Source organism: Opisthocomus hoazin, chromosome 6, assembly GCF_030867145.1.
Source record: "Opisthocomus hoazin isolate bOpiHoa1 chromosome 6, bOpiHoa1.hap1, whole genome shotgun sequence".
Taxonomy (NCBI): domain Eukaryota; kingdom Metazoa; phylum Chordata; class Aves; order Opisthocomiformes; family Opisthocomidae; genus Opisthocomus; species Opisthocomus hoazin.
Genome location: NC_134419.1, coordinates 13,310,138 through 13,338,085, shown reverse-complemented (window position 1 = coordinate 13,338,085; position 27,948 = coordinate 13,310,138). Strand labels below are relative to the sequence as shown.

Below are 27,948 nucleotides of genomic sequence, written 5' to 3'. Positions count from 1 at the left end.
CCAGCCACGGCCCCTTGGCCCCTTTCCTTTCCCTGCTCCAGAGAGCCCTTCCCACAGCCATCAGCCACGGGGCTGCACCGAGGGGACAGGGATGCTGCTGCCCGGGCGGACTGGGGCATGAGATCCTCTGCACGGCGGGCGAGGAGGGGGGTCAGAACACTTCCCTGCCACGCTGGGGGCTCAGCATGGCTCGGGGAGCCCTGAGCACGCGGCCCTAGCCCGGGAGGGGTGGGCGCCCGCTCCCCGGGAGAGCTGCCACTGGGCAGGGCACCTCAGTGTCCTCTTCGCCACCAAGCCCTGCTCCCGAGCAGCCGAGCGGCCACCGAGCAAGCGGAGACGGGGGCATCTTCCTTGCTGCACCCTGGCTATGCACCAGAGGTGGTGGTCCCAGCTGCGCCGGATGCCGAGCAGCAGGGTGGAGGCGAGATGGGGGGCACAGGCAGGGAGCAGGGGTCCTGAGCTGCCACTCATGCGGAGCCCCTAGGCAGCTGCGGCCTCCGGCTCTGACCCCGGTGGCTGGGACATGCTGGGGATTTTCTGACGTCTGCCAGATTCGGGACACGCTCCAAGGACATGGGACTCCAGCTTTATCTTCTGCTTCTCCTCCCGTGGCTGGCAGGTAAATCGCCGCTTTCTCTCTGCCCCGGGGAGCAGCCCCTGCCCAGGGACGCTTGGTGGGTTGGGGCAGCTGTGGGAGCTCAGTGGTGCCATCAGAGCAGGTCTCGGAGGGAGGACACATCCCTTCGTGATCGGCCATTTGGAGACCTCGGAGGCCGGCAGTGCCCTGCCCTGCCTGCCTGTCCCAGGCACGGGGCTGAGGCACGAGCAGCCTGTGGGAGCAGAGGGGCCCCGAGAACCCTGTCCTGCTGCACGCTTGGCTCATGGCAGGGTTCTGAGCCCCTGGGGATCTTGGAAAGGGGAGTGGAAATGCCCACCGTGTCATCCCAATGGATCTGCACCCGACCTGGCTGTGCCTCCTGGGCTGGAGGTGGCTAAAACGTCCTGCAAACGGGGTGACATATGGGTGATGGGGTCTGGCCCTGAGGCCAGGCTGGGATGGCTGTGCCCTTGTCCAGTCGTGATGTGCCCTTGTGCTCCCCCACCCCAGGGGCCATCCTGGACATCACCCTGATCGCCAACGTGCAGAGCCTGTCCCACTCCGACTTCTTCCTCTCCTGTGTCATGGGGGAGCGTGACGTGAGTTACCTGCAGATCGAGCGGGAGAACAAGATCGTGATGACGCACCCCAAGACGGGCTTCCAAAACTACCGCAACCGCAGCAACCACGTCCAGGCCAGGGGCTTCTCCATGGCCGATCTGGTGGGGATCCTCTACTGCCTGGGGCGCACCCCGACTGAGCAGGCCCAGGTGGTCTACGTGCACAACAGCCACAACGGTGAGCAGCTGGGGGAGCCGCGGGCAACTCCTTGCCTGCCCGCTGGGTCCACGTGGGAGCTACCTGCCCCGTGCTTTGCAATCCTGGTGCCAGCCGGCATGGCAGGGGGCCAGCGGTGACCCCCAGACTAGATTTGGGGTCTGCCAGCACCGGTGGGGTGGAGAGGGGAGGGATGTTCAGCTGGAGGAGTGCGGCCGAGCCCCACGGAGGCGTGCGGGGATGGGTGGCAGCGCAGGCAGCCGGCTGGGCTGGGAACGGTGCCCGGGAGCAGGGCAAGGTCCAAGTGGAAGTCGGGTGCCCTTGGAGAAAGCGATGGGGCCTGGAAATCATTAACCAGGTGGGGCAGCCCATGGGAGCTGTGGCAGCCTTGTGCCCCCACCACAGGCTCCCGGGGAGGAGGTGACGCCGAGGCACACCTCTGGCAGCCTCCCCATGTGCTTGGCGAGCACCATGCCACAGCAGCACCTTGCCTCTCCAGCCAGGTGGTCTTGCCAAGAGACACTGCCAAGGGCGGTGCTGGGCTTTTGTCTCCCACTCCCATTTTGGGCCATATAAGCCGAAAGGGTCTCTCCGAACCAGCCAGCAGCAGGGATGCCAGCCGGGGCACTGCCCCCTCCCCGACCTCCGCTCCTTCTGTGCTTGAGACTTTGCAGAACTCTTGGGACTGAAATTTTCCATGATAGGTGTTTGCCTAAGGGATGCTTTCTAGTTCTTTTTTAGAAAACTTGGTCTAAAACAGCTGACCTTTTGCTGAGAATGAGGGAGGGGGATACAAGTTTCCCTGCCTATGTTAAAACACAGCTTTAGCAAGCAGCTCGAGTACCTCCAAGATGGGGAACAGAGGCTGCTGGTGCGGTCCAAAGCATCCCTCAAGGAGCAGTGACCAGCCTGTGTCCTCAGCCAGAGGCTCAACCCGAAAATGGCAGTGGTCCTACTGGAAATGGAGCCGGCCCGTCTGGGCAAGCAGGGCGGCACAGAGGCCCCGAGGGAGGGAGGCAGAGGCACCGGGAGACGGCGTGGGGGGCACGGCCGGCAGCGGGGAGCAAGGAGCACAGAGGGGGCTCTGCACCCCTGAATGTACCCCTATATAAGTCACGGAGGGAGGTGATGGCTCTGGGGCTCCATCGGCATGACAGGGGTGTCCCATGGTGGAGGGCTCCCAGCCAGCCCCCTGCTCCTGGGTCAACATAGCCAGGCCAAAATAGTGCTGCAGAGGAGCTGGTTGGTGCTTGGGTCCAAGCCCCTGCGGGAGTTACAAGTGCCAAAAAAGTGGCTTTTTTCCAAGTGCCAAATAAGATGCTGTTGTTCTGTTTAATCTAGAGAATGAGAAGTAAAAAAATAAAGGAAAAAGCAAGTGAAAGGATTACACCTTTGCAGCGGGAGGGAGGGCTGTGAACAGAACCCACTGGGGAGGCTTGGTGTGTCTCGTCTCTCCTGTTAAGCCCAAGAGCGGACCAAAGCAGGCCAGGGTGACGAAGCAGCGGGTGGGGAACGCAGCTAGAGGAAAGCTGCCATCTCCCAAAAGGTCATGAATGAAGAAGAACATAGGAAGGATGCTAAACTTTAGAAGTTTTGCTGTAAAAACATAGTAAAGAAGACCAAAGAGATCCTGAGGACCAATATCAGAAGGATTTAAATCTGGCAATAAACTATTTTTCATAATATCCAGAGCAGAAATATTCCCAGAAAAACAGTTGCATAAACCCAATATTCTTGTATTTTGGCATCCATGTGGACAATAGAGAAGTGGGGGAAGCTTGCTGGGGGATCTGTGTGAAATGGCAGGGCCGACAGCAGGAGACAGGCGAGGAGTAGCCGAGGGGAGCAGCGCGGCGTTGCCAGGCTGAGCTTGCCGTGATCAGGGCTGTGCCGCTGCCTGTGCAGCGTGAGCAGGCGGCCGGCAGCAAGGCTGCTCGTGGGATGCCAGCCTTTCCTGAAAGCTTGCTGGGTAGGGAGCTACAGGCCTGCAAACCCGAACTGGAACCGGGCAAATTAGTAGAAACCGTAATAAAGAGCAGAATTTGTGGCTATGTGGTCCCCGAGAAAGAGACAGCATGAGTTTGCAGTGGGAGGGTGTCTGGGGTGGCAGCGGTGGGGATGCTGTGGATGACCCAGCAAACACCGCCTGCTCGCGTTCCTGGAGAAAATTGGAAAAAATCCCTTTCAAAGGCTCTTTGGGAGCAACTCCGCACCCATGGGGTGGCAGTGGAGGTCTTTGCATGGGTTAATAACTGACTAAAAGAAAGGGAGCAAGAACAGGAGTTAATTTGTGGTTCTTGTCACGTGGTGAAGTCCCCGCCGGCGTGGCTCGGGTCTCTGCAGCGACCTGTGCCACCAGCTGTGTTACAAACAGCTGAACATGCGGCGGTGCCCCGAGCTGCCCGGAGAGATGGGGACGGATGAGCTCTATGGGGGGCTGCAGACACTGCTGGGTGTGATGGGGTGACAGATAAAATTCCACGTAGGTAAACGCAAAGCGCTGTGTTTGGGCATCCCCAGGGGACATGTCGGGCTCTCCCTCCAGTGAGCGAGACAGGATGGGGGGGGGGGGGGGGGGGGGGGGGCCACATCTGTGTGCCCTTTACAAAGGACTGTGCAGGCTGTGGTAGACAGGTCCTGACGAGGGGGATAGGTGGAGAGGCGATTCCGGGGAATTGCCAGGACGCGTGACCTGCGGTGCCCTTCCCCGGGCGTCTGCAGCGTGTGCGGTTTCCTCCCAGCCTCGCCAGGGCAGGACGCAGGGCTGGCTGTGCCTTCGCTCCGACATGGCACGGCCGCTTTTAGTGTGTGCAGGCTGGCGTGCTGGCAGGCTCCGAGAGCCAGCGCCCGCCTGGGCCCTCTTTGTGTCTGTCCTGGCACGCCCAGGGCTTGGTTTCCCAGGCCGTAACGTATTTATAGCCCCTTTTGTGCTCAAAGCTGGGCTCTGGCTGACTCACATTAATAGTCTGGAAGTTCATTGCTGCTGCACAGCACAACACCTTGGAAATCAGGAAAACAGCCGTGACGGGGCCACTGATCCTGCTTCCCCTCGCCGCCCCTCGCCTGCCCTGCTGTCGCTGCCTGCAGCCGCTCGGCACCTCCCAAGCCAGCAGCAAGCAGGGTGCAGCGTGCGGATCCGTCCTGGCTGCTGCCACCATCATCCCGCGCCGGGCTGGGGCTGCGGGCTGGACAGGGGGCAGGGTGCCCCGTCCCACTCCTGGAGCCTGCCTGCGGGGGCTGGAGGGGCCGGGAAGGGAGCGCCTGTCCCTGCGGAGGCTCAAGGGGGTCCCAGGTCCCACGCGGGGTGGAGGGGGAGGCATGTCATGACATCCCAGCGGAAATGTGTGGTGGGTGCTGGGCTGTGTCTAGGCTGTGTTTCGGGGTGGCTGGTCTGGGGGTGCCGGTACTGCCCTTGGGTGTGAGTGTCCTGGGGGGCAACCGCTGCTCAGCCTACTTCTCCTCCTCCGCAGCCCACCTCTTCCCGGTGAAGGCCACGCTGTCTGTGAACGTCGCTGAGCCGGCCACCTTCTCTGCCAGGGTCCTCAAGAGGAAGGAGATGGACGTTATGTGGAAAAGAAATGGCAAGTGGCCCTGGGAGCAGGCACAGGGCTGGCGCTGCTCCCAGGCGGTGCCTGGTGCCGTCCCCGGGGGCACGGGGGTCCCCAGGTCACCCTCTGCCCCCTTGCAGGCACCTACTACCAGACCACGGACCGGGGCGAGGTGCAGGGCAACCTCGTCACCCTGACGCTCCCCAATGTCAGCGTGACTGAAAACGGGGTCTACAGCGCCACGTTCATGGGGGACAGCCCTCTGTGGAGCGCCTTCTACCGCCTGATCGTGCGAGGTGAGCGGGGCCCTGGCTCCCGGGGACACGGGGACCGGCAGCCGTAGCCAGCCCCCAGCCTGGTGCCAGCCTGTGCCCCTCCGCTCTCTCCGCAGCCTGCCCTGCCAGGAAATGGGGACCGTCCTGCAAGAAGGACTGTCCCGACTGCCTGAACGGCGGCGTCTGCCACGACCATGTTGGCGAATGCATCTGCCCTCCTGGGTTCATGGGCACCCGCTGCGAGCGAGGTAGGTGCCGGGCTGCCCAGCAGCCGGAGCTGTGCCCGGGGCATGCAGGGGGGCCCCACTGCACCCCCAGATCCGGGTACCACAGCCAGAATCTCTGTGTGCATCCCCGGTGCCTCCCTGCCAGCAGTGGCCCTGTTTCTGGAGCAGGGACGGACCACCCACCTTCCCAGCAGGACACGGCTCTGTGCCTGCTCAGGGTGGCAACACAGGGCTTGGGGCGCCAGACCAGCGCCATGCCATGCACTAGCAGTGTGTAGGGGAATGGCGGGTGAGGGCAAACCATGCTTGTTTTTTTCAGCCTGCCGGGAAGGTCAGTTCGGCCGCAACTGCCAGGAGACGTGCCAGAGAGCCCAGGGCTGCCAGGGGCTGAGCTTCTGCCTGCCGGACCCCTACGGCTGCTCCTGCGCCTCGGGCTGGAGTGGCTCCCGCTGCAGCCAAGGTATGGGGACGTGGGCATCCATCAGCTTGCCTGGGCTTCCTCTGCAGCCTGGCTCTGCTCCCCAGCAGCAGCAGCACCCGTGCAAACCTCTCCCAGCCCCAGAGTCGGCGTGGGCTGAGCAGTGGTGCTGCCCGCACCAGCTGCCCGCAGCCTCTGCCTCCACGGCCCTGCACCACGGCCGCGGGTAGCAGCGAGCTCTCCTCTTCCCGCAGCCTGTCCCCCGGGATACTACGGCCCCGACTGTGCCCTGGGGTGCGCCTGCCGAAACGGAGGCAGCTGTAACCGCTTCAGCGGCTGCGTCTGCCCGGCGGGCTGGCACGGGCTGCACTGTGAGAAGTCAGGTGAGGCTGGCGTGGGGCTGCGGCGGGTCTCTGTCCCCCATCCTTGGGAGGTCTCCGGCTCCTTCCTCACCAGTGACTGGGGGGGCCATCGGCTACCAGCCTCGCCAGCCAGCTCAGCAGCCCCCCTTGCCTGCAGAAACAGCCCCCAACCCTATGGAGACCAGGGTCCTGCAAGGGGACCATCTAGTCTGGCCCCCCAGGATTAGCTGTGCCGAGAGCGTTGCTGAGCCCTGTGTGTGGGGTGGGGATCAGGACCAGACCACAGCGTGTGGCACCAGCCCCCTGGCACCAGGGTCTGGCTGTGGCCGGCACCGGGGAAAGGGGCCAGCCTCTCTCGTGCCTGGGGAGGAGCAGGACCAGCCCTAATGTCGATTTCTGTGTGCCAGACCGGTTCCCCCAGATCATCCAACTGGCCTCAGAGCTGGAGTTCAACCTGGGCTCAGAGCCTGTTGTCAGCTGCGTGGCCACCGGCAACCCGCTGCCTGCCAGTGACAGTGTGGAGCTGCGCAAGGCTGACGGCACCGTGCTCAAGGTATGGCCCCCATGCCCTTGCCCCACCACCATCCCCATGTTGCCGGCTACCCCAGAAGCACCCGTTGCCCCGCTGGTCTGCGGGGCAGCTCCAGGCCAGCACGCGGAGCCAGGGGGCTGAACCAGGGGGCTGATGGCACCCTGTGTGCCCACAGCTCATCAAAGCCATCATTGAGCCGGGGCAGATCACCTGCGAGTTTCAGGTGCGGCACCTGACAAAGGCAGACACGGGGCTCTGGGAGTGCCGGGTCTCCACGACCGGAGGCCAGGACAGCCGGAAAGTCAAAGTCAATATCCGAGGTGAGGAAAGCGTGGTGGCGTGAGCTGGATGAGCCGGGCTTGCCGAGGGAGGCTGACGGCTTGGTGTGGCAATGCCAACCCCCCCCCCACTGGCCTGGGTGCCACCCATCGTGTGCCGCAGTGCCAGGAGACAGGTTTGGGTGGTGATAAAAGACTTCCCAGACAAAGCTGCAAGGAACCAAGAGGTGGCAGCGGTACCCACGCTCTGCTCCTCCTTGCTCCCAGTCCCATTGGTGTCCTTCCCTCCTTCCACCCCCTCAAGTGCCACCAGAGCCCCTGAGCCCCCCACGGCTGCTGGCCAAGCAGAGCCGCCAGCTCGTGGTGTCACCCGTGGACTGCTTCTCTGGCGATGGACCCATCACCTCCATCAAGCTGCTCTACAAGCCCAAGGACGACACCTCAGCGTGGTCATCCATTGTGGGTATGTGTCTGCTGGGGGGTGGGGGGCACAGGTAGGACCCAGGCAGGAGGGGGTGGCTGCCCCAGACAGTGGGGTTCTGGGGTAGGCAGAGGTTTCCATGCCGGGACCCCCATGGTGATGCCAAGGAGGATGCCAGTGGCAGGGCAGATTGTGGTTCGTGGGCAAGGCTTTGATGTGTCCTCTTGGCCAACAGTTGACAACAGCGAGAATATCACCCTCATGAACCTCCGGCCAGTGACTGCCTACATCGTCAAGGTGCAGCTGAGCCGGCCAGGGGATGGTGGGGAGGGCAGCAAGGGGCCTGAGGCCGTCATGGTGACCGAGTGCCTCGGTGAGCCTCCATCTTCCTCACCCCGACCCTGCCCCTAACGTTGACCCTGCCCCTAACCCTGCCCGGTGCAGGGTCTGCAAAGCCCTGGGGCTGATGCGCCATGAGGTTCTGCTGCCTTTTTGTTCACAGAGCCCACAGTCAAGCCTGTGATCGAAGGTTGGTCCATAGAGGAAAAAAACACACTTCACGTCAGCTGGAAATTGTCAAGTGGCCACGAGCCAGCACACGGGTTCATCGTCCGCCTCTTTGACTCTGCAAGGCGGCTGGTCTGTGAGAAAAACATCACATCCATCTCCGTGCTCTCTGCCCGCATCGGGGACCTGGAGTTCAACAAGGAGTACTGGCTGGAGGTGCTGGTGTACCACTGCACCAGCCTGGGGCCCCCCTCCGACCTCTACAAGGTCATGATCAACAGCAAAGGTAGGTCCAGCAGAACACAGGGAATTACTACAGGGAATGAGAATGACAAATCACTTATAATTGTAACAGCGACCATCCCCAGGTCTGGCTGCTCCCGTATCCCATCTCTGATAGAGCAGGAACAGCTGCTTGGGGGAAAATGGGTCCTCTTCTCCCCACTAGACCCCACAGGCTCCAGCACCAAGCAGCTGAGATACATCCTAAGCTGAACATGACATTCAGGCCATCACAGGTGATGCTCACAAACAGCTCTGTCCTCCACGCCCTTGCCCAAGCCCTGATGGACCTGTCTATGGTTGTGGCCTTCACAACACCCTGTAGCAACAAGTTTCTTGATATAGTTATACATTGTGTGAAGAAGTTATTTCCCTTTGGTTCACTTTAACCTCACTGCCTGGTAATTTTTCTGGACAGTCACTGGGGCTTGGGGAGATCTGCACCAACTCCTGGGGTCACACACGCCCATGCAGATCCCCACACAGGTGGGAGACCATGGGGAGGTGTTTCTGGCAAGCAAGTGAGGAGTGCACGAGGCCTTCAGTGAGGCTCAGTGCTGGCCACTATGCTTTGGGAGGGCTGGTGGGCATCAGGCTTGGAGGATGTGAGGGTTTCTCCTCTTGCTGCTTGCAAGAGCTTTGTGTGATTTGGGGATTTGTGTTTAGGGATGTGGGCAGGATTGAGCAGGCTCAGAGGAGGCGACGGGAATGATAAAATATTCAAAACCTGCTGTGTGTGAGGGAGGGCTGAAGAAAGAAAATATCCCAAGAGCTAGTCAATACAGAGACGAGGTCTACCTTGATGGTCCCTGAGGCTGGGAGTGTTTGTGGATGCAGTCCTGTCATGTTGTTGTACCTGGAGAGCCACTCCTGGCCCTGGGGTCCATGTCTACCTCCTCCTGCCTCCACTTAAGCACGGGCTACGGGTCTCTGGAGGTTCCTCAAACCTGGCATGGCTTTGGTTGACATTGCCATCCATGGGGTCTGGTCCTCAAACCAGTGCTCAGCTCCTACAGTGCCAGAAGCCCTGTCCTGGGGCTGACCCTCTCCTCTCCTTGCCTCAGGCCCCTCCTCCCCACGATCGCTCTCAGCAGAGTCCGTGTCTGACACCGCCGTCAGGCTCTCCTGGCAGGTCCCCGAGTACCCGAACGGGGGCATCACCAAGTACATCGTGGAGCTGCAGCAGGTGGGGGGGACCAGCGAGCCCCAGTGGATCGACACCGACAGTGGCGCTGAGACCACCAAGATCGTCGGGGGCCTCAACGCCAGCACCAGCTACCAATTTCGCGTTCGGGCCAACTCCCATGTCCCAGGGGAGTGGAGCCAACCTGTGAAAGCCAAGACCCTGGGGGACGGTGAGCGGGGTGTCGCAGCAGGCGGGAGGCTCACAGCTCTGAGGGAGCTTGGGCTTAGCATCTAGGTCGGCAAAGAGTGACCAGAACAGCTCTGAATCAGCAGCCCACACCCAAAACACTTGTCTTCAGAAATCCTGCTTCTCTTAGTCCTGGTGGGGCAAGGGGGACACGGTGACAGCATGGCTCCTGCAAAGTGGCTCTGCCTTGGCCAGAGGGTGAAGTGATGCGCTGGGAGCTAGAGGAGCCGGGCAGAGCCAGCACGGGAGGAGTTGGTGGCTGCACCCAGAGCTGGCTGAAGGTCCAGAAACCAGTGGGTTCAGTGGAAGGGCCTGAGCAGGGACACCCTCATCCCTGCGCCACCATGATCCCAGGAGCCTGGGATGCAGTTGTGGTGTCTTCATGGGATGCCGGGGTGCCAGGAGAGGGCTGCCATCTTGGAGTTTGGCCACCCGTATAGCCTGGGCAGGGCTTGGCCATGAACCATGACCCTCCATCCCTCCTTTCGGCAGGAGCGCTGAGCGTGCCGCCCAGCCTGGGCAGCCAGAGCACCGAGCAGGCAGGAATAGACCAGCAGCTGCTCTTGGCCATCGTCGGCTCCGTGTCTGTCACCTGCCTCACCATCCTCTTTGCCCTCCTGGCACTCTTCCTCATCAAGAAGAATTTTTTCCACCGGCGTCGCACCTTTACCTACCAGTCTGGCTCGGTGAGTGCCGCCTGCCCCACCAGGACCATGTCCCCAGCTCCCCACGTCCCAGCCCGATCCAGGTCACGCTCCATAGCCTCCAGTCTGGATGAAGTCAGACCTCACTTCCACGCAGAGAGGGTGCGGAGCCCACCCTTGCCCACAACGCCTGCCCTGCCAGAACTGCTGCATGGGCAGAGGGGTGCCCGGTGCCTCTAACCTCACCCGCTCCCATCTGCTAGGGGGAAGAGACCATCCTGCAGTTCAACTCGGGGACACTGACCCTGACGCGCCGGCCCAAGCCACAGCCTGAGCCCCTCAGCTACCCCATCCTGGAGTGGGAAGATATCAAGTTTGAGGACATGATCGGAGAGGGCAACTTCGGGCAGGTCATCAGGGCCATGATCAAAAAGGATGGCCTCAAAATGAATGCAGCCATCAAGATGCTGAAAGGTGAGCGTGGAGTGAGGTGGACATGATGGGCTGGGGGATGCAGCTGCATCCTGGGCCATGCTTGGGGGTGAGGAGGGGCAGGAGCCATCAGTGGAGGAGCAGGGGAAGGGCCCTTGTTGTAGGAGTGGGGTGTCCATCCCTTCTTTGGTTCCAGAGTTTGCTTCAGAGAATGACCATCGGGACTTTGCCGGGGAGCTGGAGGTGCTGTGCAAACTGGGCCATCACCCCAACATCATCAACTTGCTGGGTGCCTGCGAGAACAAGGGTGAGGACTGTCCCCCTCTCCCCAGCCCCACGGCCCCTGCCCAGCTGTGTGTTCCTCTTTGCTGGGAGGAGCCCCACGAGCCCAACCTCCTCCTGTCCCCCAGGCTACCTGTACATCGCCATTGAGTATGCTCCCTATGGAAACCTCCTCGACTTCCTCCGCAAAAGCCGAGTCCTGGAGACGGACCCGGCCTTTGCTAAGGAGCACGGCACCGCCTCCACCCTCACCTCCCAGCAGCTCCTCCAGTTTGCTTCAGACGTGGCCAAGGGGATGCAGTACTTGAGTGAGAAGCAGGTACATCCCCAGCAAGACCCCCCAGAGCATCCTTCCCTGGGGGCCTTGGGACTCCCCATCAGGGCACAAGACCCCTGGGACCAGCAGGAGGGAGCATGTGGCTTCTGCTGACTACTGGCCCCTTTCAGTTCATCCACAGGGACCTGGCAGCCAGGAATATCCTGGTGGGAGAAAACCTGGCCTCCAAGATTGCCGACTTTGGCCTCTCCAGAGGGGAGGAAGTCTACGTGAAGAAGACAATGGTGAGGCAGGAGCAAAGCATCTCCATGGGGCCTGCACCGATGCGGTGGGCAGGACCTCCGCCATCAATAGGAACAACCCACCATGTTGGGACCAGCTGGGTCACCGCTGCCCTCCATCTGCAGGGCATCCCCCATCCCCTGACGGTCGCTCTCTGTTTCCCCAGGGCCGCTTGCCGGTTCGCTGGATGGCCATCGAGTCCCTGAACTACAGTGTGTACACCACCAAGAGCGACGTGTAAGTCCTGCAGGCAGGGATGCTGGGGCAGGGGCATGGCCATAGCTGTGTCCATCCCACTCTGGGGTGGTCAGCGTGGCGGTGCTTTTGCTCTGGGCTCGGCCTGAGCCCTGGCTGCCCCCTCCTTCCTGGGCTTTGCCCCATGCCCCCATGGCCAGGGGCTTCGTTACAGCCTTGGGTCCCGCTCTTTCAGGTGGTCGTTTGGTGTCCTGCTCTGGGAGATCGTCAGCTTGGGTAAGGGTCTTCTTTGTCCCCTGCCTCCCCTTGGGTCCCTGCAGGTCTGGTCCTCCTGCAGCTCCGGAGGTGACACCCGGGACTCATCCCCGCTGCAGCCAGCTGTGTGTCTCTGGCTGCAGGGGGGACGCCATACTGCGGGATGACATGCGCCGAGCTCTACGAGAAGCTGCCGCAGGGCTACCGCATGGAGAAGCCACGCAACTGCGACGATGAGGTGTAAGTGGGCAGAGAGCCCCGGCTGACAGCAGCACCCACATTCCCCTGGCCCAGCTGCCCAGGGGCGCTCCCGGTAGCACCTCCTGGTTCTCCTCTGCACTGTGTCTGGGGCGTGAGCTGGGGTCCTACACCCCAAACACCCCTCCCAAGCTTTAGTTTCCCACCTGCTTCCCCCCATCTCCCATGAACAGCTTTTCTGCCCCGTCTCCCTCGCGTTCACACTGAGCCACCACCGTCTCTCTGTCCCCAGGTACGAGCTGATGCGGCAGTGCTGGCGCGACCGTCCCTATGAGCGCCCGCCCTTCGCCCAGATCTCCATGCAGCTCATCCGCATGCTCGAGGCCAGGAAGGTGAGTGGCAGTGGTGGAAAGGCTGGGTGCAGGGCGCCTGCGTTGCCCTGGCTCAGTGGGAGGGATGCCCGCCCTGCGCGGAGCTTGTCCAAATGCTGGAGCATCTCTTGGGCTTGGAGGAGGGGACGTCTAGCAGCAGAACCTGTGTGACCCCACCACGCATGGGGGTAACCCCAGCATCACTTTCTGGGTGTGGGGAGCCCCAGCGCCTCCCCGAAGGACACAGCGCCCATGAGCGTGCCAGTGGGGATGGGAGGTACACGGGGACACGGTCACAACCGGCTCCTGACTGGGGTTCCCCCACAGGCCTACGTGAATATGGCCCTGTTCGAGAACTTCACATATGCTGGGATCGATGCCACTGCCGAGGAGGCGTGAGGCTGCACGGGCACCGCGCAGACGGGCAACGCAGACCCCAGCCTGCTGGGACAGTGCTGTGGGGACGAGGGGTTGCCTGTCCCCGCCTGGGGCCGAGCAGCCAAACGCCGGTGCCCCTTCCCGAGAGCACCTTCCCCACTGCAGGACTGCACTGTCCCCTCCCCGGCTGCCCCACAGTGTGTGCTGGCCATGCTGGCATGCCACTGGCCACCAACATGGTCCACAGGAGAGGGGCTCTCCCAGGATCCAGGGTGCTGCTGCCTGTGACCAAGGACACCAGCGCCAAAGCTCTGGGGCGAGAGGGGAAGCAGCGACCCAGCAGCTGCCTGCCCTGCGGCTCTCAGTGTGCTCTGGACCTGAAGTGGTGCCAGCGGGGCTATGAGCATTGCTGCTGGCGTGGGACAGGGCCACCCCAGCCAGTGCCAAGGGACGAGGGACAGCGTCGGCTGCGCACAGCCTCCAGCTCGGCCGTAACTCTTCAGAGGTGCCAGCTCTGCCTTATGGACAATAAATGTAGTGCAACAGGTAGCCAGGCCCAGAGGAGGGGAGGTGGGGTCGCAGCTCTGCCGCACTGGCAGCACCGGGGAACAGCATGCGGGGCCCAGCTGGTCTGCTGCTGCGGTGGGCACGCCTCAGGATCCTGCCCCTGTTTGGGTCCTCTGACCCAGGGATGTCCCAGCGCCCCTAGACAAGCCCCGGGTCTCATCACGCCATGGGGCTGGGTTTTCTTATTGTCCAGCTGGGATCTCCCTCCTTGTAGTTTAAGACTTTGTCCTGCCCCCAGGGACATGGAGAACAGACCATGTCCTTCCTCTGCGCTGCTGCCTCTCACGTGCTTGAAAACTGTTCCTGCAGCTTCCCCTCAGCTGGCCGCTCCTCATGGGGATGGCCCCGCTCCTCCCACCAGTCCCCGCAGGGCTCTGGGGCTCCACACTCTTCCCACCCCGGCCAGCTGGCGCTGAGCCGAGCCGTCGGGTATCTTCCCGCATCTTGCAAAGGGACCACTGTGTTTGACCCTCTCGAACGTGTGCTGCTGGGGCAATTCCCGCATGTGCTGGTCCCTCGAGGTTTGCCTGAGCTCTGCGCTGACCCCCCTGTGGGAGCTCCTGCCCCAGCTGCAGCCCCTCGTCTGCACTGCTGCCATTTGTTATGTTGACAGTGGGTGGGCTTCAGCTCTGCTGGCTTCAGCTTGCTAAGCCCCAGGCACGCCATCCAGCTGCCCATCCAGCTGGCTGCTGTGCCCTGTGGGAAGCAAGGGCTGCTCCTCCAGAGCCCAGTACCCCAGCCCAAGGCAGAGATATTTGCATTTGCCCTTCTGGGCAAGAGTCTCTTTTCCCCACAAGGTGTTTCAACCCTGGCAACACCATTTTGGTTTCCCATTCTGGCCTCCTGGTGCTCTTTGGTGTCAACTGCAGCCATTAGCAAGCAGCCTCTCTGCCCCATCACTGAGGTCCCCAGTGAAACGGCGATGGGGACTGGCCCTCACAGGCAGCCTGACGTGTGCCACCACCTCTGCACCTCCACCGCCAGCTGGGAACAGTGTCTGAGGCAGCATCATCAGCCCCGCTCAGACCAAAGGCTTTCTGCTTTTTGCCTCCATGATGGCAAAGCCCAGTAGCCGGATGGAGAAGGAAGTGGGACTGTGTTGACAACATTTGACTGTGACAAATCGGTGCTGGCTGTTCCCATCTCCCCTGATGTCCCCAGTGCTGTCTCCGGCTGCTGCGGGGCAAGGAGACGCCAGCCCGCCCTTGGCACAGGGGGGATGCGTGTGCGAGTGGCTCCTCATGCCCCGGCTGGTGCTCCCCGGGCTGCACCGCGGTGCTGTGCCCTGGCAGAGCAGGACACCCCTCCGGCCACCCGTGCCGAGCAGCAGTGGTGGACTGACACAAGACTGAGCATGCCCACAAGACCCCACCACGAGAGCCCTGCTCCTGCACCAGCTCCACCAGCATCTGTGCGGGCCCTGCCGATTCCCCCTATGCCCACAGCTCTCCTCCCTGCCCACCCACGGGGATGATGCTGCTGGGCCGTGCAGAGCAGACCAGGGCACAGCAGTGCCAGGCGGCACAGGGCGGGATGGAGCAAGAGCAGCCACCCTGTGTCCCCATGTGCCTGCAGCCCCCGGCGCCCTGCCCTGCCCCGCACAGGGGCCTCCCTGGTTTCTCGGGGCTTGTTTTTCTTCCTACCCCAGCCTCCCGGCATGCCGGTAGCCACAAGGGCAGGACATGCTGCCTATCTGATAGGAGCAGTCTCTCTCGGCAGTGCGGCTGGCGGCCGAGGGGCCGCGGCATGGTGGTTTTGGGCACGGGGAAGTGCCGGCGATGGGGCGGGGGGAGCCTCCAGCCAGGCTTCCTGAGCTGCACAGCCGCCACTTCCCAGATAAAGGTATCACCCGGCGGAGCTGCAGCAGCTCCCGGGGCACTGGGAAGACCGGAGCACGGCACGCGTGGCCCCGGCACACGGGGTGTGGGATGGCAGCCTGCCTGCGCCGAGGCTGGCTGCTCTCGCTGCTCCCCGCTGTCCTGCTCAGCCAACACAGCCCAGCATCAGCCCCCCAGCCAGTGACGTCCCAAGGTAGGTCCCTGGGGCCATTTTCTCCCCCAAAGGATGGGTCAGAGGGGAGCTGGCACGCTGGGCGTGTGCGGCGAGCACCCCACAGCAGCCAAAATCTGCAGGGTTGGGGAGGGGGCATTCCAGGAGGGTGTGCGGGGGGTGTTCAGGGTGGGTGATGGAGCCCCCTTCCCACCAGTGGGATACCCTGGAGTGCCCGGAGCAAAGGGACATCCCTGCTCTCAGCAGGCAGGGCCTGACAGCCCCCAGGCACCCCTCTGAGACAGCAGCCTGGGGCTCCCAGTCCTGCACAGGGAGCAGAGGGGCTCCCCGCTCATCAAAAGTTCTTGGAGTCATGATGAGAAGGGTTTGAGCGAAATTCAAGCTAATGTCTGACCGCACAGCTCTGCACCACGGGTAACGTGGCAGCGCTGCCAGGCTAATCCCAGTGCTACCACACTGGCCATGACCTTACTGCTCCACCAAGCATCCTTGGGTCAGCCGGTAGCTGGCCCCAGCCTGGCTCGTTGCACCTGGCAGAGCCGCTTCCCAACCTTCTCCCATTTCAGGCCTGTCCGCGCTTTCTTTGAGCCCCTGCTTAGCCCTTTAACACTTTCCATAACACCATAAAATGCAATAACTGAACAAAATCCTTTTGATCTCCCGCTCGTCTCTCCAGCCTCACCCCATGTCTCTGGCCACGGCAGGCTCGGGAGCATATTTTGAGCCACCCCCACAGGCAGAGTGTGAGGAAGGATGGGGTTGGGCTCATCCTCCCTCTGCCAACAGCCTCTGCGACTTCGCTGTGCCCGGAGCCCACTGCCAGCTTGGCAGCGTGGTGCCCGAGTGTGGCTGATGTGGGCTGCAGTGCTGTGCAGCCACTCTTCCCCGGAAATGGCCTGTGCCCAGCAAAGATGCTCTGGTAACCCCCAGGACCAGCGTGGCCTCCCACCAACGCCATGGGTCCCTGTGCCGCCGGGACCCGGCCACCCCATTCCCGGGCACTGGGCGCTGGGGACGTCACGGAGCCAGCATGAGGCCTGGGGTGGGGGCAATGGGGTGCAAAAACGGAAGAGCAGGTGGGGGGGGGCTGAGGTCTGCAGGGAGGGGACGTGGGCTGGGGGAGGAAGGCAACGCAGCGCTGGGAAAGGAGGAACAGGGCTGGGGGGATCAGTGCAAGGAAGGGACAGGGAGAGCAGTGGGACACTGAGAAGGTGGCAAGGACTTTTGGGGACTCTCTTATTCTTTGACCAGGGTGGGCTCAACTGGCAGGGCAGGGAGTGCACAGCAGAGAACAGATGCACTCAGCACATGCAGCAGGGCCAGGCACTGGCAGGGGGCTTCTTGTGGGGTCCTGCAGCTGGGGGCAACCCCAGGAGAAGGGGACACATCCCAAGAGGAGGAGGAGAAGGGCTAGAGTGGGTCCCAGGGCAGAGGCTGTGGGGGAGAAGGAAGTGCTGGAGCAATGCTGGGGGCAGCGAGGCCACCCCTCTGCTTCACCCTTCTGCACCTTGGGGCTGTCTCCTTTCGATGTGCCAGCAGAGCCACTGGTACTTGGGATGGAGATGCTGCAGGGTGCGATGCTCCAGTTCATCCCCACAACAACAGGGAGGGCAGCTCGCGAAGTGGGGCAGAGAAACCCGCAGCCCCCCAAGCAGTCCCTGGGCCGGGGTTCGAGCATCCCCCTGCTCAGGACCACGTGCCCCCACACCAGCCCCCAGGCCCTTTCCCTCTGCCCGGGGCACTGCTCCTCCTTATCTCACTTCCGCGCACCTTCCGGCGTGAGCAGGGCAGGGGTGCTTCCCCCCGATCGCCGGGCCCGAGCCCCCCTCTGACCGCAGGGCTATTTCGGGATGTTTGTTTGTCCCGAGAGACCCGGCGCGCTGAGGAGGGGGAGCAGCGGGGCCGGTTGGCGGGGAGCCCTGCCGCCAGCCAGGACCCCGGCGCGAGCCAGCACGCGTGCCGTGTCCCTTCCCACCATGCCAGGCTGGTGGAGGGCACCTGTGCCACAGCCATGCCCACGTCCATGCCCACGCTGCCCCAGGGGCCTGGGTGGGTTGGCCTCAGAGGCAAGCTGGCCAGCGGGACACAGGTGGGATGGGGATGGGCTTGTGGCCAGGGGCTCCTTCACACCCACACTCCTCCCAGACGCTGCGCTGCTGGCAGGGGTGCCCGAGGACATCCGCTGCTTCTCCCGCTCCTTCGAGGATCTCACCTGCTTCTGGGAGGAGGAGGAGGAGGAGGCGGCAAGCAGGACGTGCCACTTCTACTACTGGTACAGCAGGTAGGAAGTGGTGGGGACACAGCCCAGCCTCCCCCTTGCCCACACCGAGAGCAGCAGGGTCGAGGTGCTGCAGGTCTCTGTGCCACCCCTGCAAGGAGAGATGGTGGAGAGCCCACAGGAGCTACACAGCAGCCACCACGCAGCCTGCCGCAGGGCTAGGACCATGGCTGCCCTCAGTCCCATGGGGATGGTGCACAGGGGGGCACAGGGAAGGAACTGGTGACACTGAGGTCTCGGTGCCATGCCCCAGGTCCCCTCTCCTCCAGCCTGGCCCCGGGCAGGAGGCATGGGGTGCTGCAGGTCCCCACTCTCCATTCCTCAGGGACGTGCCCACAGCATGCAAGGTTTCCACGTGGCGCCACGAGGCCAGTGGGACGCGGCATGTCTGCGTCTTTCCTGGCCAGGACGTGCGGCTCTTCACCCAGCTCCACCTCCACGTCCTGGACGCCACCACCAACCAGACCAAGTACTGGCGGGAGCTCAGTGTGGAGGCAGTGGGTGAGTCCCTCCCGATGGGCAATACCCCTGTGACACCAGGACAGTCCTCAGACCTGGGTCCCCTGCCCTTCTCCGCGCCCCGTGCCCTCCGCAGGGGCCGGCAACACCCTGCGCCCCGGGCACGGAGGCAGCCCTGGTGTCCGCAGCAGGGCCGGGGGGTGCCCAGGCCAGGGCTGCCGCAAGAGGGCAAACGCCCCGGCACGTTCCCCACAGGTCTCATCGCCCCCCCGGCAAACATCACGGCCCGCTGGGCTGGGGCTGCGGGGCAGCTCTGCGTGTCGTGGCAGCCGCCACTCGCCGGCTACCCGGACTTCTTCCTCTACGAGGTGCAGTGCTGCCCTGCCAGCTCCCCAGAGACGCCCTGCGGCACCGAGTTGGACCCCGGTGGGCAGCGCCCCGGGGACCCCTCCATCCATCCAGCCATCAGCACCCACACACCCACAGTCGGGGCAGCCGCAGCCTCCCCGGGAGCAGAGCAGGTACACAGAGGGGCCAGGAACGGGCAGGGGGATCCAGGGGCCGCAGCCGCTTCCCAGCCTGGCCCCTCTCTTGCAGGGGCTGGTCCAGGCCAACACCTGGGTGGTCCTCCGGGACCTGAGGCCAGGGGTGAGGTACCACATCCAGGTGCGCACCAAGCCCGACGGCACCTCCCTGGACGGCATCTGGGGGCCCTGGTCGCAGGCACTGGCTGCAGAGACACCCCGCTCCTCCGGTGAGCGGCCATCCCCACTGCCGGGGTGCTGGCAGGCACAGCAGGGAGGCACCCACACCCGGGGCTGCGAGGGGTGGGGGTCCTGGGGTACGTAAGGTGCAGCACCTAGGTTTTGGGGGGGCAGAGGGAAGCAGCCCCCTCCCTGCCCTGGCTCTCACCTGCCCAGGAGACATCGGGCTGTGCTGCAGCACCCGTGACCTGCAGCGCATGCGCTGCGAGTGGAGCTGGGACCCCGCAGAGCCCCACGGCTCCCACCAGCTCTTCTACCGGCCGCCTCCGAGTGGGGCTGGCACAAGGTAAGGGGCATGGCGAGGACACCAGGCCTCAGGGTGGCACACCCCAGGGACCACTGGCCCTGCTCTGCGTCCCACGTCCTGCACCGTGCCACCTGGCTCTGTGCCCTGCCCAGCTCCACCACCACCGACCCTGCACCTCCCCATTGTCGCCCCTGGCCATGCTGCTGCCCCTCCAACCACGGCAGCACCAGCTTTGCTTGGCAAGGGCCGGAGGAGCCAGGCAGCACTGGCTGCGGGAACGGGGCAGCCGCAGCGCAGGGCCGGCAGCGGGCGAGGGCAGCAGGGCCGCCACGCTGGCGCTGACTGGCTCCCTGCTCCCTGCCCAGGGAAGACGCGTGGCAGCGGTGCGAGGAGGTGAGCGTGGGGGCACAGGGCACCCATGCCTGCACCTTCCAGCCCAGGGCTAGCAGCCTCATCTCCATCCTGGTGAACGTCACCCGTCCCCACGTGCCCACCCTCAGCTACTTCAAGGAGCCCTTCTGGCTGCACCAGGCCGGTGAGCGCCAGCACCACCGCAGCCCCTGCCCGCGCCGGCAGGGCACGCAGTGGGGCAGGGTCCCCGTCCCGTGGCAGCGACACGTCCTCACCCCCAACAGTGCTCACGGATGCCCCGCGGCTCGTCCAGGCGACGGTGGCACAGGGCCGGCTGACCCTGCAGTGGCTGCCGCCCCTCGAGGCACTGGCGGGGCAGCTGGACTACCAGGTCCGCTACGCCGCGGACAACAGCCGCGACTGGCAGGTGACGCGGGGCTGGGGGCCCCCCAAGCAGCCCTGCCCACCCCTGCCGCCGGCACACGGCCTGCAGGGCGTCGGGCAGGACGGAGCCGCGCCCCGGCAGCCGTCGCCTCCAGCTCGGCTCTGCCCCGCAGGTGCTGCAGGTCCCGCGGGCAGCCCGGAGAGCAGTCCTGGACCTGCGGCCGGGCGCCCGCTACTGCGCCCAGGTGCGGGCCCAGCCCCGCGGGCCGCGGTACCAGGGCAGCTGGAGCGCCTGGTCCGAACCCGTCACGGCTGGCGCCATGGCCGACGCGGGTAAGGGAGACAGGGCAGGAGCGGGGGCCGTGGGCAGCGGACGGGAGACCGAGGGTGCTGGAAACGGGGCGGGGAGCGGCGGGGAGGCGAAGGGCCGGGCGGCGGCGGGCCCGGGGCGGGCTGCGGTCCCAGCGCTGCTCCCCGCCGCAGGCTGGCTCATCCCGAGCGTCGCGGTGGTGCCGCTGCTCTTCACGGGAGCGCTCCTGGGGCTGCGCTGCACCTTCCCCTCCCTCTACAGGTAAGCGCGGTGCCGGCGGCAGGCGGGCCCGGGCGCGCCGCCCGGGGACACCAGGTCACCCCGGCACCGGGGCTGGCCTCCGACGCCGCCTTCCTCGCACCCAGCAACGTGAAGCAGAAGCTGTGGCCCCCCGTCCCCGACCTGCACCGCGCACTGGGCGGCTTCCTCCAGGAGAGCGGCAAGCACGGCCAGGTGAGGGGGCCGACCCCCGCGCCCCCCCCCCCCCCCCCGGGCTGCTCCAGGGCCGCCCCCACCGCGCCCTCTCCTTGCCGCCCCCAGGCCAACGCCCCCTACAAGCAGCCGCCGGAGGAAGAGCCCGTCCTGCCCTGCCTGCTGGAGGTGCTGCCCGGCCCGCGGGGGGGGGCGGCCGCGCCCCCGCCGCCGCGCGCTGCCGCCCGGCTGCCCAGCACCGACATCGCCAACCAGTCCTACCTGCTCGTGAGCGGCTGGGACCCGCGCGGGCCGCCCTGAGCCGCGCCGCGGCCCCCGCACCGACATAAACCACGCGCAACCACCCGGCCGCCTCCTCGCTCCTTCCCGGCGGCCGCCTCGCTTCGCTCCGCCCCGGCCCCGCGGCCCCATCCCCGGCCCCGCGCCCGCAGGGGAGCGGCGCTGCCCTCCCGCCCCGGGCCCCGCCACTGCCGGCGGCACGCGCCGCCGCCCGCTGGGGGGAGCCCCGCCCCGCCCCGCCAGCCAGCCAATCGCGGCGCGGCGCGCAGTCGTATCCATGGCATCGATCGGCGGTTTGGGTTTGAAGCGGCCAATGGGAGGAGCGGCCCCGCAGGTTTTAAATATGCTGCGACGGAGGAGAGCTGGGCGGCTCTCGGCTGCGGCGCTGCGGTAAGGGGCGGCGGAGATGGGGCCGCGTTGGGGCGAAGCGGGTCGTGGGAGAGAGCCGGGTGGCGAAGGGGCCTTGAGGCGCGGCCTTGCCGCGGGGAGCGAGGGGGGCGCCGTGGTGAAGCGGCCCCTGAGGGGCGGCCGGGGGGGGGGAGCCGTTGAGCCGGTGGCGGAGGAGGGGGAAGGGGGGGAGGCTGCAGCGGCCCTGCGCGGCCCCCGCTGACGCCGTCCGCCCTCCCTCAGCTCCATGGCGCAGTTCGTGTTCGAGACGGACCTCCATGGGCTGCTGCAGCTGGACACGGCGATCCCTAACGCGCCGCCCGCACGGTGGCAGCGCAGGGCCAAGGAGAGCGGCACCCCCGGGCCCGGCCCCGCCGCCGGCCTGTCGCCCATGAAGCCGGTCAACCGCTCCTACAGCTCCAGCAGGACGCCGTCCAGGACCCCCGGTGAGCGGCGGCGGCCGGCGTGCCCCGCCGGGCTGCCAGGCGCGGGGTGGGGGGGGTGCGCCGCAGTGCCCGGCTCCCGGGAGCCGCCCGCCGCAGCGTGAGGCGGGCAGAGCCCTGTGCGGCGGGGCCGGGCGGAGCGCTGAGCCCCAGCCGAGTCTTGCGGGCACGGCCGGGTGCTGGGGCGAGTGCGGGGGGGCTGTCTGCTGGCAGCTTTAGCGGCTGTAGCGGTGAATTTGCACCCTCCCCTTATCTGTGAACTCTGGAGTTGTTGCGCTAGGCCCAAGGAGCCGTCTCCTGGCAGTCCCCAGTCGGAGCTTAGTGCCGTTATCCGGGGCAGGGGGCAGGAATGGGCGTTAGTTGTGGCTGGGTGGCACAAGCTCTCCAAGTCCTGCTTGTTTGGGGCCTGCCTGGTGGGTGTGATGTGGCAGAGTGCTGGGTTTGCGGTTTCTCGAAAGCTCAAATATAGGCTGTTCAATAGCTGTAAAACAATATTTATGCACGTGAATGCAGGTAAATCTGGATCCAAAATCCAGAGCACCCCAACAAAGGCCGGGGCGGATCGCTACATTCCCAGCCGCAGCACTATGCAGATGGAGATGGCCAGTTTCCTCCTAACCAAAGAGAATGACCTTGCTGAGGAGTCCCCTACCAAGAAGGTGAGTGTGATGTGAAGTTGGAGTTACTACAGTGATCACTGGCAGACACCTAACCCATCCTGGCCCGATTACAGGGAAGCAAACTGAGTTCTATCAAGCAGGCACATGAGGCTGACAGCCTCAGCCATCATTGCTTCCAGCTCTGGGCTTCCGGAGCCTGGGATGGGTTAGAAACTGTAGAGCCTGCAAATGGAACGGGTACACAGGAGCCTGAGTGTAGCTGCTCTGCAGGGGTGTTTCCCAAGGCAGAGGGAAGAGCGTAGAGCTTTACCCCTCTGCTTCCACTCACTCTAGCCTGTGCCACTTCTGGTAGCAAAATTCAACTTTGGGCTAACGAGGCTTTAAAATACAGCAGGCTGCAGAGACACAAAGCTGTGAGCCTGTGCGCAGTGAAACTGCTGGTGGTAGCTATTCTAGGACAATGTCTACATGGTGAGCTATTCTGGAACGTGTACACTGTGTTCTGAAATGTGTTTGTGAAGCATTTGGTCCCTTGTGGCTGTGGCTTTCCCCACTGGCAATGAGACACTGAATTTGTCACTCTTCTGTATGTAAACATGAGCAGGACAGCATGCCAATGTCTGAGGAAAAACTACGCTGAGCTGCCTGTCTGTAGCCAGCTCCTGCAGCACAGCTGTATGCTTCATTCTAGAAGAAGGGGCTTTAGGTATATGCTCTGCCAGGGGCAGTTTTTGGTGCAGCGTGGCCTTTGTATTTTGAATGCACCTTGCTGAGGGTTGTTTGTCTCTGTAGGAGCAACAGAAAGCCTGGGCAGTGAATCTGAATGGCTTTGACATAGAAGAGGCAAAGATCCTCCGCCTCTGTGGAAAGCCGCAGAATGCTCCAGAAGGTATGATACAGAGCTTGCATGAGTTGGCTCAGCTGGAGGTCTGGGCAGGGGAACAGCAGCACCAAGGCCCTGTGTGTGGACATGGGAGAGACCAGCTGGCAGCTTCTCAGAGCTCCTACGGACACTGGAGCCTCCCTCCTTAGGTTTCCTGAGGTTGAGGGGCTGTATAACAGCTACAGTGAATTTATTTACAAAAGTTGAAACAACTGCTGCTTGCTCACTTACACCGCAGGTGGCAAACCTTCCTGAGGTCTGCAAAAGCTTCCAGCTATTTGGTGTTCACTTTGTTGCTTAACTGTCACTAAACTTAATGGGATACAGAAAAGCAAGTGCTTGTCGGTTAAACTTGTTCCTGTGAATTTGGGAATTGGAAGTCACCCTGGTTCAGCAGCTAATACTGCTAGTGATGTTTGTGCACTGCACTCTTCTGAGTGCATCTCTTCTCTCGGGACTTCATTTTCACTGAAAGGGGTTTGTAGTTGGGTGAGCAGCGCTCAGCTGGGAGGAAACAGTAACTCAGGTTAACAAATCTGTTCCTCTGCACACAGGCTATCAGAATAACCTGAAAGTGCTCTACAGTCAGAAAACAACACCTGGATCTGGCAGGAAGAATGGCAGATACATTCCCTCAATGCCAGACCGGATCCTGGATGCACCAGAGATCCGCAATGACTATTGTAAGTAGGCTGCAATGTTCAGTCCTGGGCACTGAGATCATTCTGCACTGGAGTGCAGTTCCTAGGATGGTGTGGTCCAAGGAACTGGAGCTCTAACTGGGCTGTTTCAGTATCTTATGGACCACTTCTGGAGTGTCCCTGTGTAGCCTTGCAGGAACAGTGGTCCAGAGTGCTGTGTAGGTGACTTGGATCAGAGCTACCTGGCCCTGCTAGCTGGGCATGGTGACACCTAGCAGGCTGCCCCTTGCCTGTATGCCTGCACGCACACCCCTGGTGCAGGTGGAAGATCTGGTCTCAGCACTGGTGAAGGGCAGGGCTCTCCAGGTAAAGCGCAGTGTGACCTGCATTGCTATTCCAAATTGTAGATCTGAATCTCATTGACTGGAGCTCTCAGAACTTCCTGGCAGTGGCTCTGGACAGCTCTGTCTACCTGTGGAATCACGCCTCTGGGGAGATTATCCAGCTGCTGCAGATGGAGCATCCAGATGACTACGTTTCTGCTGTGTCATGGATTAAAGAAGGAAACTACCTTGCTGTTGGCACAAGTAATGCTGAGGTCCAGGTGAGTGCAGGAGCACTAGAGGTGTTGTCTAGAGATTGCTGGGGCTGTGGGGCTTTGGGACAAAGGCTTGGCTAGCACAGGGATGATGCAGTGCGCTCTTGACTTGACTGGTGTGGGGTGGAAATGTCCACAGCCAGTGACCACCTGCAGCAGCAAGGCAGTTTGCTTTTGGTGTTTTCTGACACCAGGAGTTACTTTTCTGTTCTGTAAGCATGAGATACAAACTGATCTCTGCTCCCACACTGACAAGGTTGAATGCCAGAGCCTGTGCAGCGAGTTTCTTAGGGCAAAGCAACAGGGCTGGGTGCCCTCATCCTCTGGAGAACTTATTGCTCTGTCTCTCTAGCTATGGGACATACAGCATCAGAAACGTCTCCGAAATATGACCAGCCACTCTTCCCGTGTGGGGTCCCTCAGCTGGAACAGCTACATCCTCTCCAGGTAAAGCAGTGGGTGAAAGGCAGTGTCCAGCTGTTGCAGACTCCCATTTCAGATCTGTGAGTGGCTAGGGGTGGCAGGGAGGAGTTTCTGTCCTGGCCTGGGGTTCTTACTAGGCCTGTTCTGTTGCAACTGTGATGAGAACACCTCTCTTCCCTCTTGCTGTTTGTGCTGAAGTTGTGAAGAGCTTCTGTGGCTGCTTCACTCAGGCCGACAGGCCAGCGATGCTGGTAACACTGGTTGAAACCCAGTGGGCAGGTATGGCAGTCTTGCAACAGCATGAGAGTAGGTTTTGGTGAAAATAAGTGTCAGCCTGACCCTGCAAGCCTTCTCTCTGCAGTGGGGCACGGACTGGCCACATCCACCACCATGATGTTAGAGTGGCTGAGCATCACGTGGCCACACTTGCTGGCCACACACAGGAGGTGTGTGGACTCAAGTGGTCTCTAGATGGCCGCTACCTGGCCAGCGGTGGCAATGACAACCTGGTGAACGTCTGGCCATGTACCCAGGGGGACAGTGGAGACTTTGCTCCTGTACAGACCTTCACTCAGCACCAAGGTGCTGTCAAGGTGAGTTCAGCGCTGCTGTGGGTGAGGTGTGAGGACATGTCTGTGTGCAAGGCAGATGCACAGCATTGGCTGGGTGCAGGTTGCCTCTTGCATGGCTTACAATTAACCCTTTTGTTTCAGGCTGTGGCGTGGTGTCCATGGCAGTCAAATGTTCTAGCCACTGGAGGTGGGACTAGTGACAGACACATCCGCATCTGGAATGTGTGTTCTGGCACCTGCCTCAGTGTTGTTGATGCCCATTCCCAGGTGAGACATGAACATCAGCTTGGTGACAAACACCTTCTGGCAGGACATCCATGCAGAGCTGCTGGCTCCTGAGGCCCAGAGGCATGGGAAGGGAGGGGGGACCATGCTCATCACTGGGTGGTGAGCATCAGCATAAGCAGCTTGTCTTACCTGCGTTACTGCCTCTTCCCAGGTCTGTTCTATCCTGTGGTCAACAAACTACAAGGAGTTCATTTCAGGCCATGGCTTTGCACAGAATCAGCTGATTATATGGAAGTATCCAACAATGGCCAAGGTCACAGAACTGCGAGGTAGGCTGAACCCTTTGCCTGGGGAAGGGAAGGCTGCTAGAGGCTGAAGGCAGATGCAGTCCTTGGTTTGAGCAGACTGGTGGTCTGGAGCATCACTGATGCAGAATGGTCTCCAGGGGCATGCTGCTAGAGGGAGATGTTCCTGTGGGCTGCTGAAGAGACACCATTGCTCCATGCACATGCCTAGGGTGTGAATTCATGCTGCTGCAGCATGGTGTGGGGATAGCTATGCAAGCTGGTGGGGCTCAGGCCATATGGGAGCAAACCTGACCATTGTGGCAGAACCAGAGGGACCAGGGCATATGGTGATCTGCCCAGCCCTGACTGCACACCTCCTCCTCCTCAGGTCACACTGCGAGAGTCTTGAACCTGACTATGAGCCCTGATGGTGCAACAGTGGCCTCAGCAGCTGCTGATGAAACGCTGCGGCTCTGGCGCTGTTTTGAGATGGACCCCATAAAGAAGAGGGAGAAAGAGAAGGCAAACAGTGCCAAAAGCAGCATCATTCACCAGGGCATCCGATAAGTGCACAGGGCTGGTGTGGGGAGTTGGGGAAATGTTGGTTTACACAGTGTACAGTATTTTAAATGTTAATAAACTGCTTTAATTGGATTTTTTCAATGGAGTCTGATGGAAGAAAAGGCCATGGCTTACAGAACCAAGCCCCTCCTCCCTGAGGTCTGGGATCTGGGCAAGTGGTGGAGCTCTTGTTCTTTAGGGCTAGTTTGCAGGCAGCCTGAGCCTAGCAGAGCCCTGAAGTCCTAGGATGAGCGTGCTGTGCACTGACTGTACTTCTGCATCTGTCCCAGCTCACCTAGGGGTCTCACCTGCCCTGTCTTAATGCTGACCACAAGTGCAGCTCCATCAGAGGGGCTGTGGCTTGCTTGCACCCCACAGGGGGAAGCTGTGGCACCGAAGGCCCCTCTCTGCTAGCAGCAGTAACTGCTCTCTGAGGGAAGCTGATGTCCAGCCTGTGTCTGTAGAAGTCCCTACTTGGCCCCTCCTCTAGCAACGCCCTACCAGGAAAACCCAGCTTTCTTTGCACCTCTTAATTTTCTTGGATCACAATCATGGAGCAGTCTGGCCTGGGGCTGAATACTGGTTTTGGTGTTCTGGCTCTGGTAAGAGAAAGGGAAGTATTAGGGGGAAAAGAGGGGTTTTATCTGTGTCTGGTCTTGTTTTTTTTTTTTTAGACCAAAGGGCTAGACCTTGGGTGACTTCTTAACCAGAACTGACCTTTCCCAGGGCTCCAGCACTGCAGCAGGGGTAGGAAGAAGCAGCCCTGCCTTGTCTCTGTTTCCACAGAGCAGTGAACCGTCTCTAAACTGGCAAACAGGGCCCAGCTGCTGCTAGCTTCGGTGCCAGCTGGAGGGGGGGGGGAAGGAGCAAGGCTCAACTGAAAGCACAGGATGTCTGTCTCCTGCTTCTGCTCTGCCCTGCCTCTTGGCCAGGTGGGCCTTACTGTGGCTCTGCAGGCACCTACCAGCAGTGACCACCCATGCCAGAGCAGCCTGCGGACTTGTTCTCAGTGGTCTGAGCGCTACTGTTGCCTGCACACAGCAGTTAGTCTTGTTCTGCTACCTGCAGCCAACACTGCCTGCTCTTACAGTGCTAGGGCAGAACAGCTATTTTTGCAGTGAATTTAGGAGCCAAGAGCTATTGGAAAAAAGGGGAGGGCAGGGGCTGGAAACACACAGCAACCGCTGTAATCACCCCAAAGGCCAGAATGGGGCGGGCAAGGGTGTAAAGCCCAATCCAAAACAAAAGGTTAGTTTACATTGCCACAGCCAGCTTGGATGTCACGCAAGGGCCTCCCAAGGCACCATCAACCT

At 62.3% G+C, this 27,948-nt stretch overlaps 3 protein-coding genes across 4 annotated transcripts; all 3 read left to right on the top strand.

Annotated features, from left to right (window-relative positions):
• The first annotated feature begins 75 nt into the window (after positions 1-75).
• Positions 76-15,245, top strand: TIE1 (tyrosine kinase with immunoglobulin like and EGF like domains 1). Of its 2 annotated transcripts, none has more exons than XM_075424713.1 (23): positions 76-619; positions 1,109-1,396; positions 4,846-4,956; positions 5,064-5,219; positions 5,315-5,446; positions 5,745-5,885; positions 6,098-6,226; positions 6,613-6,758; positions 6,913-7,057; positions 7,320-7,478; positions 7,672-7,809; positions 7,939-8,229; positions 9,290-9,580; positions 10,090-10,403; positions 10,505-10,715; positions 10,870-10,980; positions 11,084-11,274; positions 11,403-11,516; positions 11,681-11,751; positions 11,945-11,985; positions 12,108-12,204; positions 12,455-12,554; positions 12,861-15,245. In XM_075424713.1, exons 1-23 carry the CDS (start codon positions 574-576, stop codon positions 12,930-12,932), a joined length of 3,495 nt encoding a protein of 1,164 aa, XP_075280828.1. In that variant the 5' UTR covers positions 76-573; the 3' UTR covers positions 12,933-15,245. The 2 variants fall into 2 exon arrangements, with proteins under 2 accessions (XP_075280828.1, XP_075280829.1); XM_075424714.1 differs by having other exon boundaries at positions 10,090-10,283; positions 12,861-15,244.
• Positions 15,246-15,256: 11 nt separating this feature from the next.
• MPL (MPL proto-oncogene, thrombopoietin receptor) lies at positions 15,257-21,013 on the top strand. The gene is made up of 12 exons (XM_075424715.1): positions 15,257-15,509; positions 17,634-17,769; positions 18,092-18,267; positions 18,481-18,746; positions 18,823-18,979; positions 19,146-19,275; positions 19,602-19,771; positions 19,872-20,014; positions 20,145-20,304; positions 20,455-20,542; positions 20,647-20,734; positions 20,822-21,013. Exons 1-12 carry the CDS (start codon positions 15,257-15,259, stop codon positions 21,011-21,013), a joined length of 1,959 nt encoding a protein of 652 aa, XP_075280830.1.
• A 284-nt stretch (positions 21,014-21,297) lies between these two features.
• CDC20 (cell division cycle 20) lies at positions 21,298-26,722 on the top strand. The gene is made up of 11 exons (XM_075424705.1): positions 21,298-21,382; positions 21,623-21,825; positions 22,336-22,481; positions 23,235-23,331; positions 23,880-24,008; positions 24,374-24,570; positions 24,917-25,011; positions 25,349-25,580; positions 25,701-25,826; positions 25,999-26,116; positions 26,463-26,722. The coding sequence occupies exons 1-11, from the start codon at positions 21,306-21,308 to the stop codon at positions 26,639-26,641; spliced, it is 1,599 nt and encodes a 532-aa protein (XP_075280820.1). The 5' UTR covers positions 21,298-21,305; the 3' UTR covers positions 26,642-26,722.
• Positions 26,723-27,948: the final 1,226 nt, after the last annotated feature.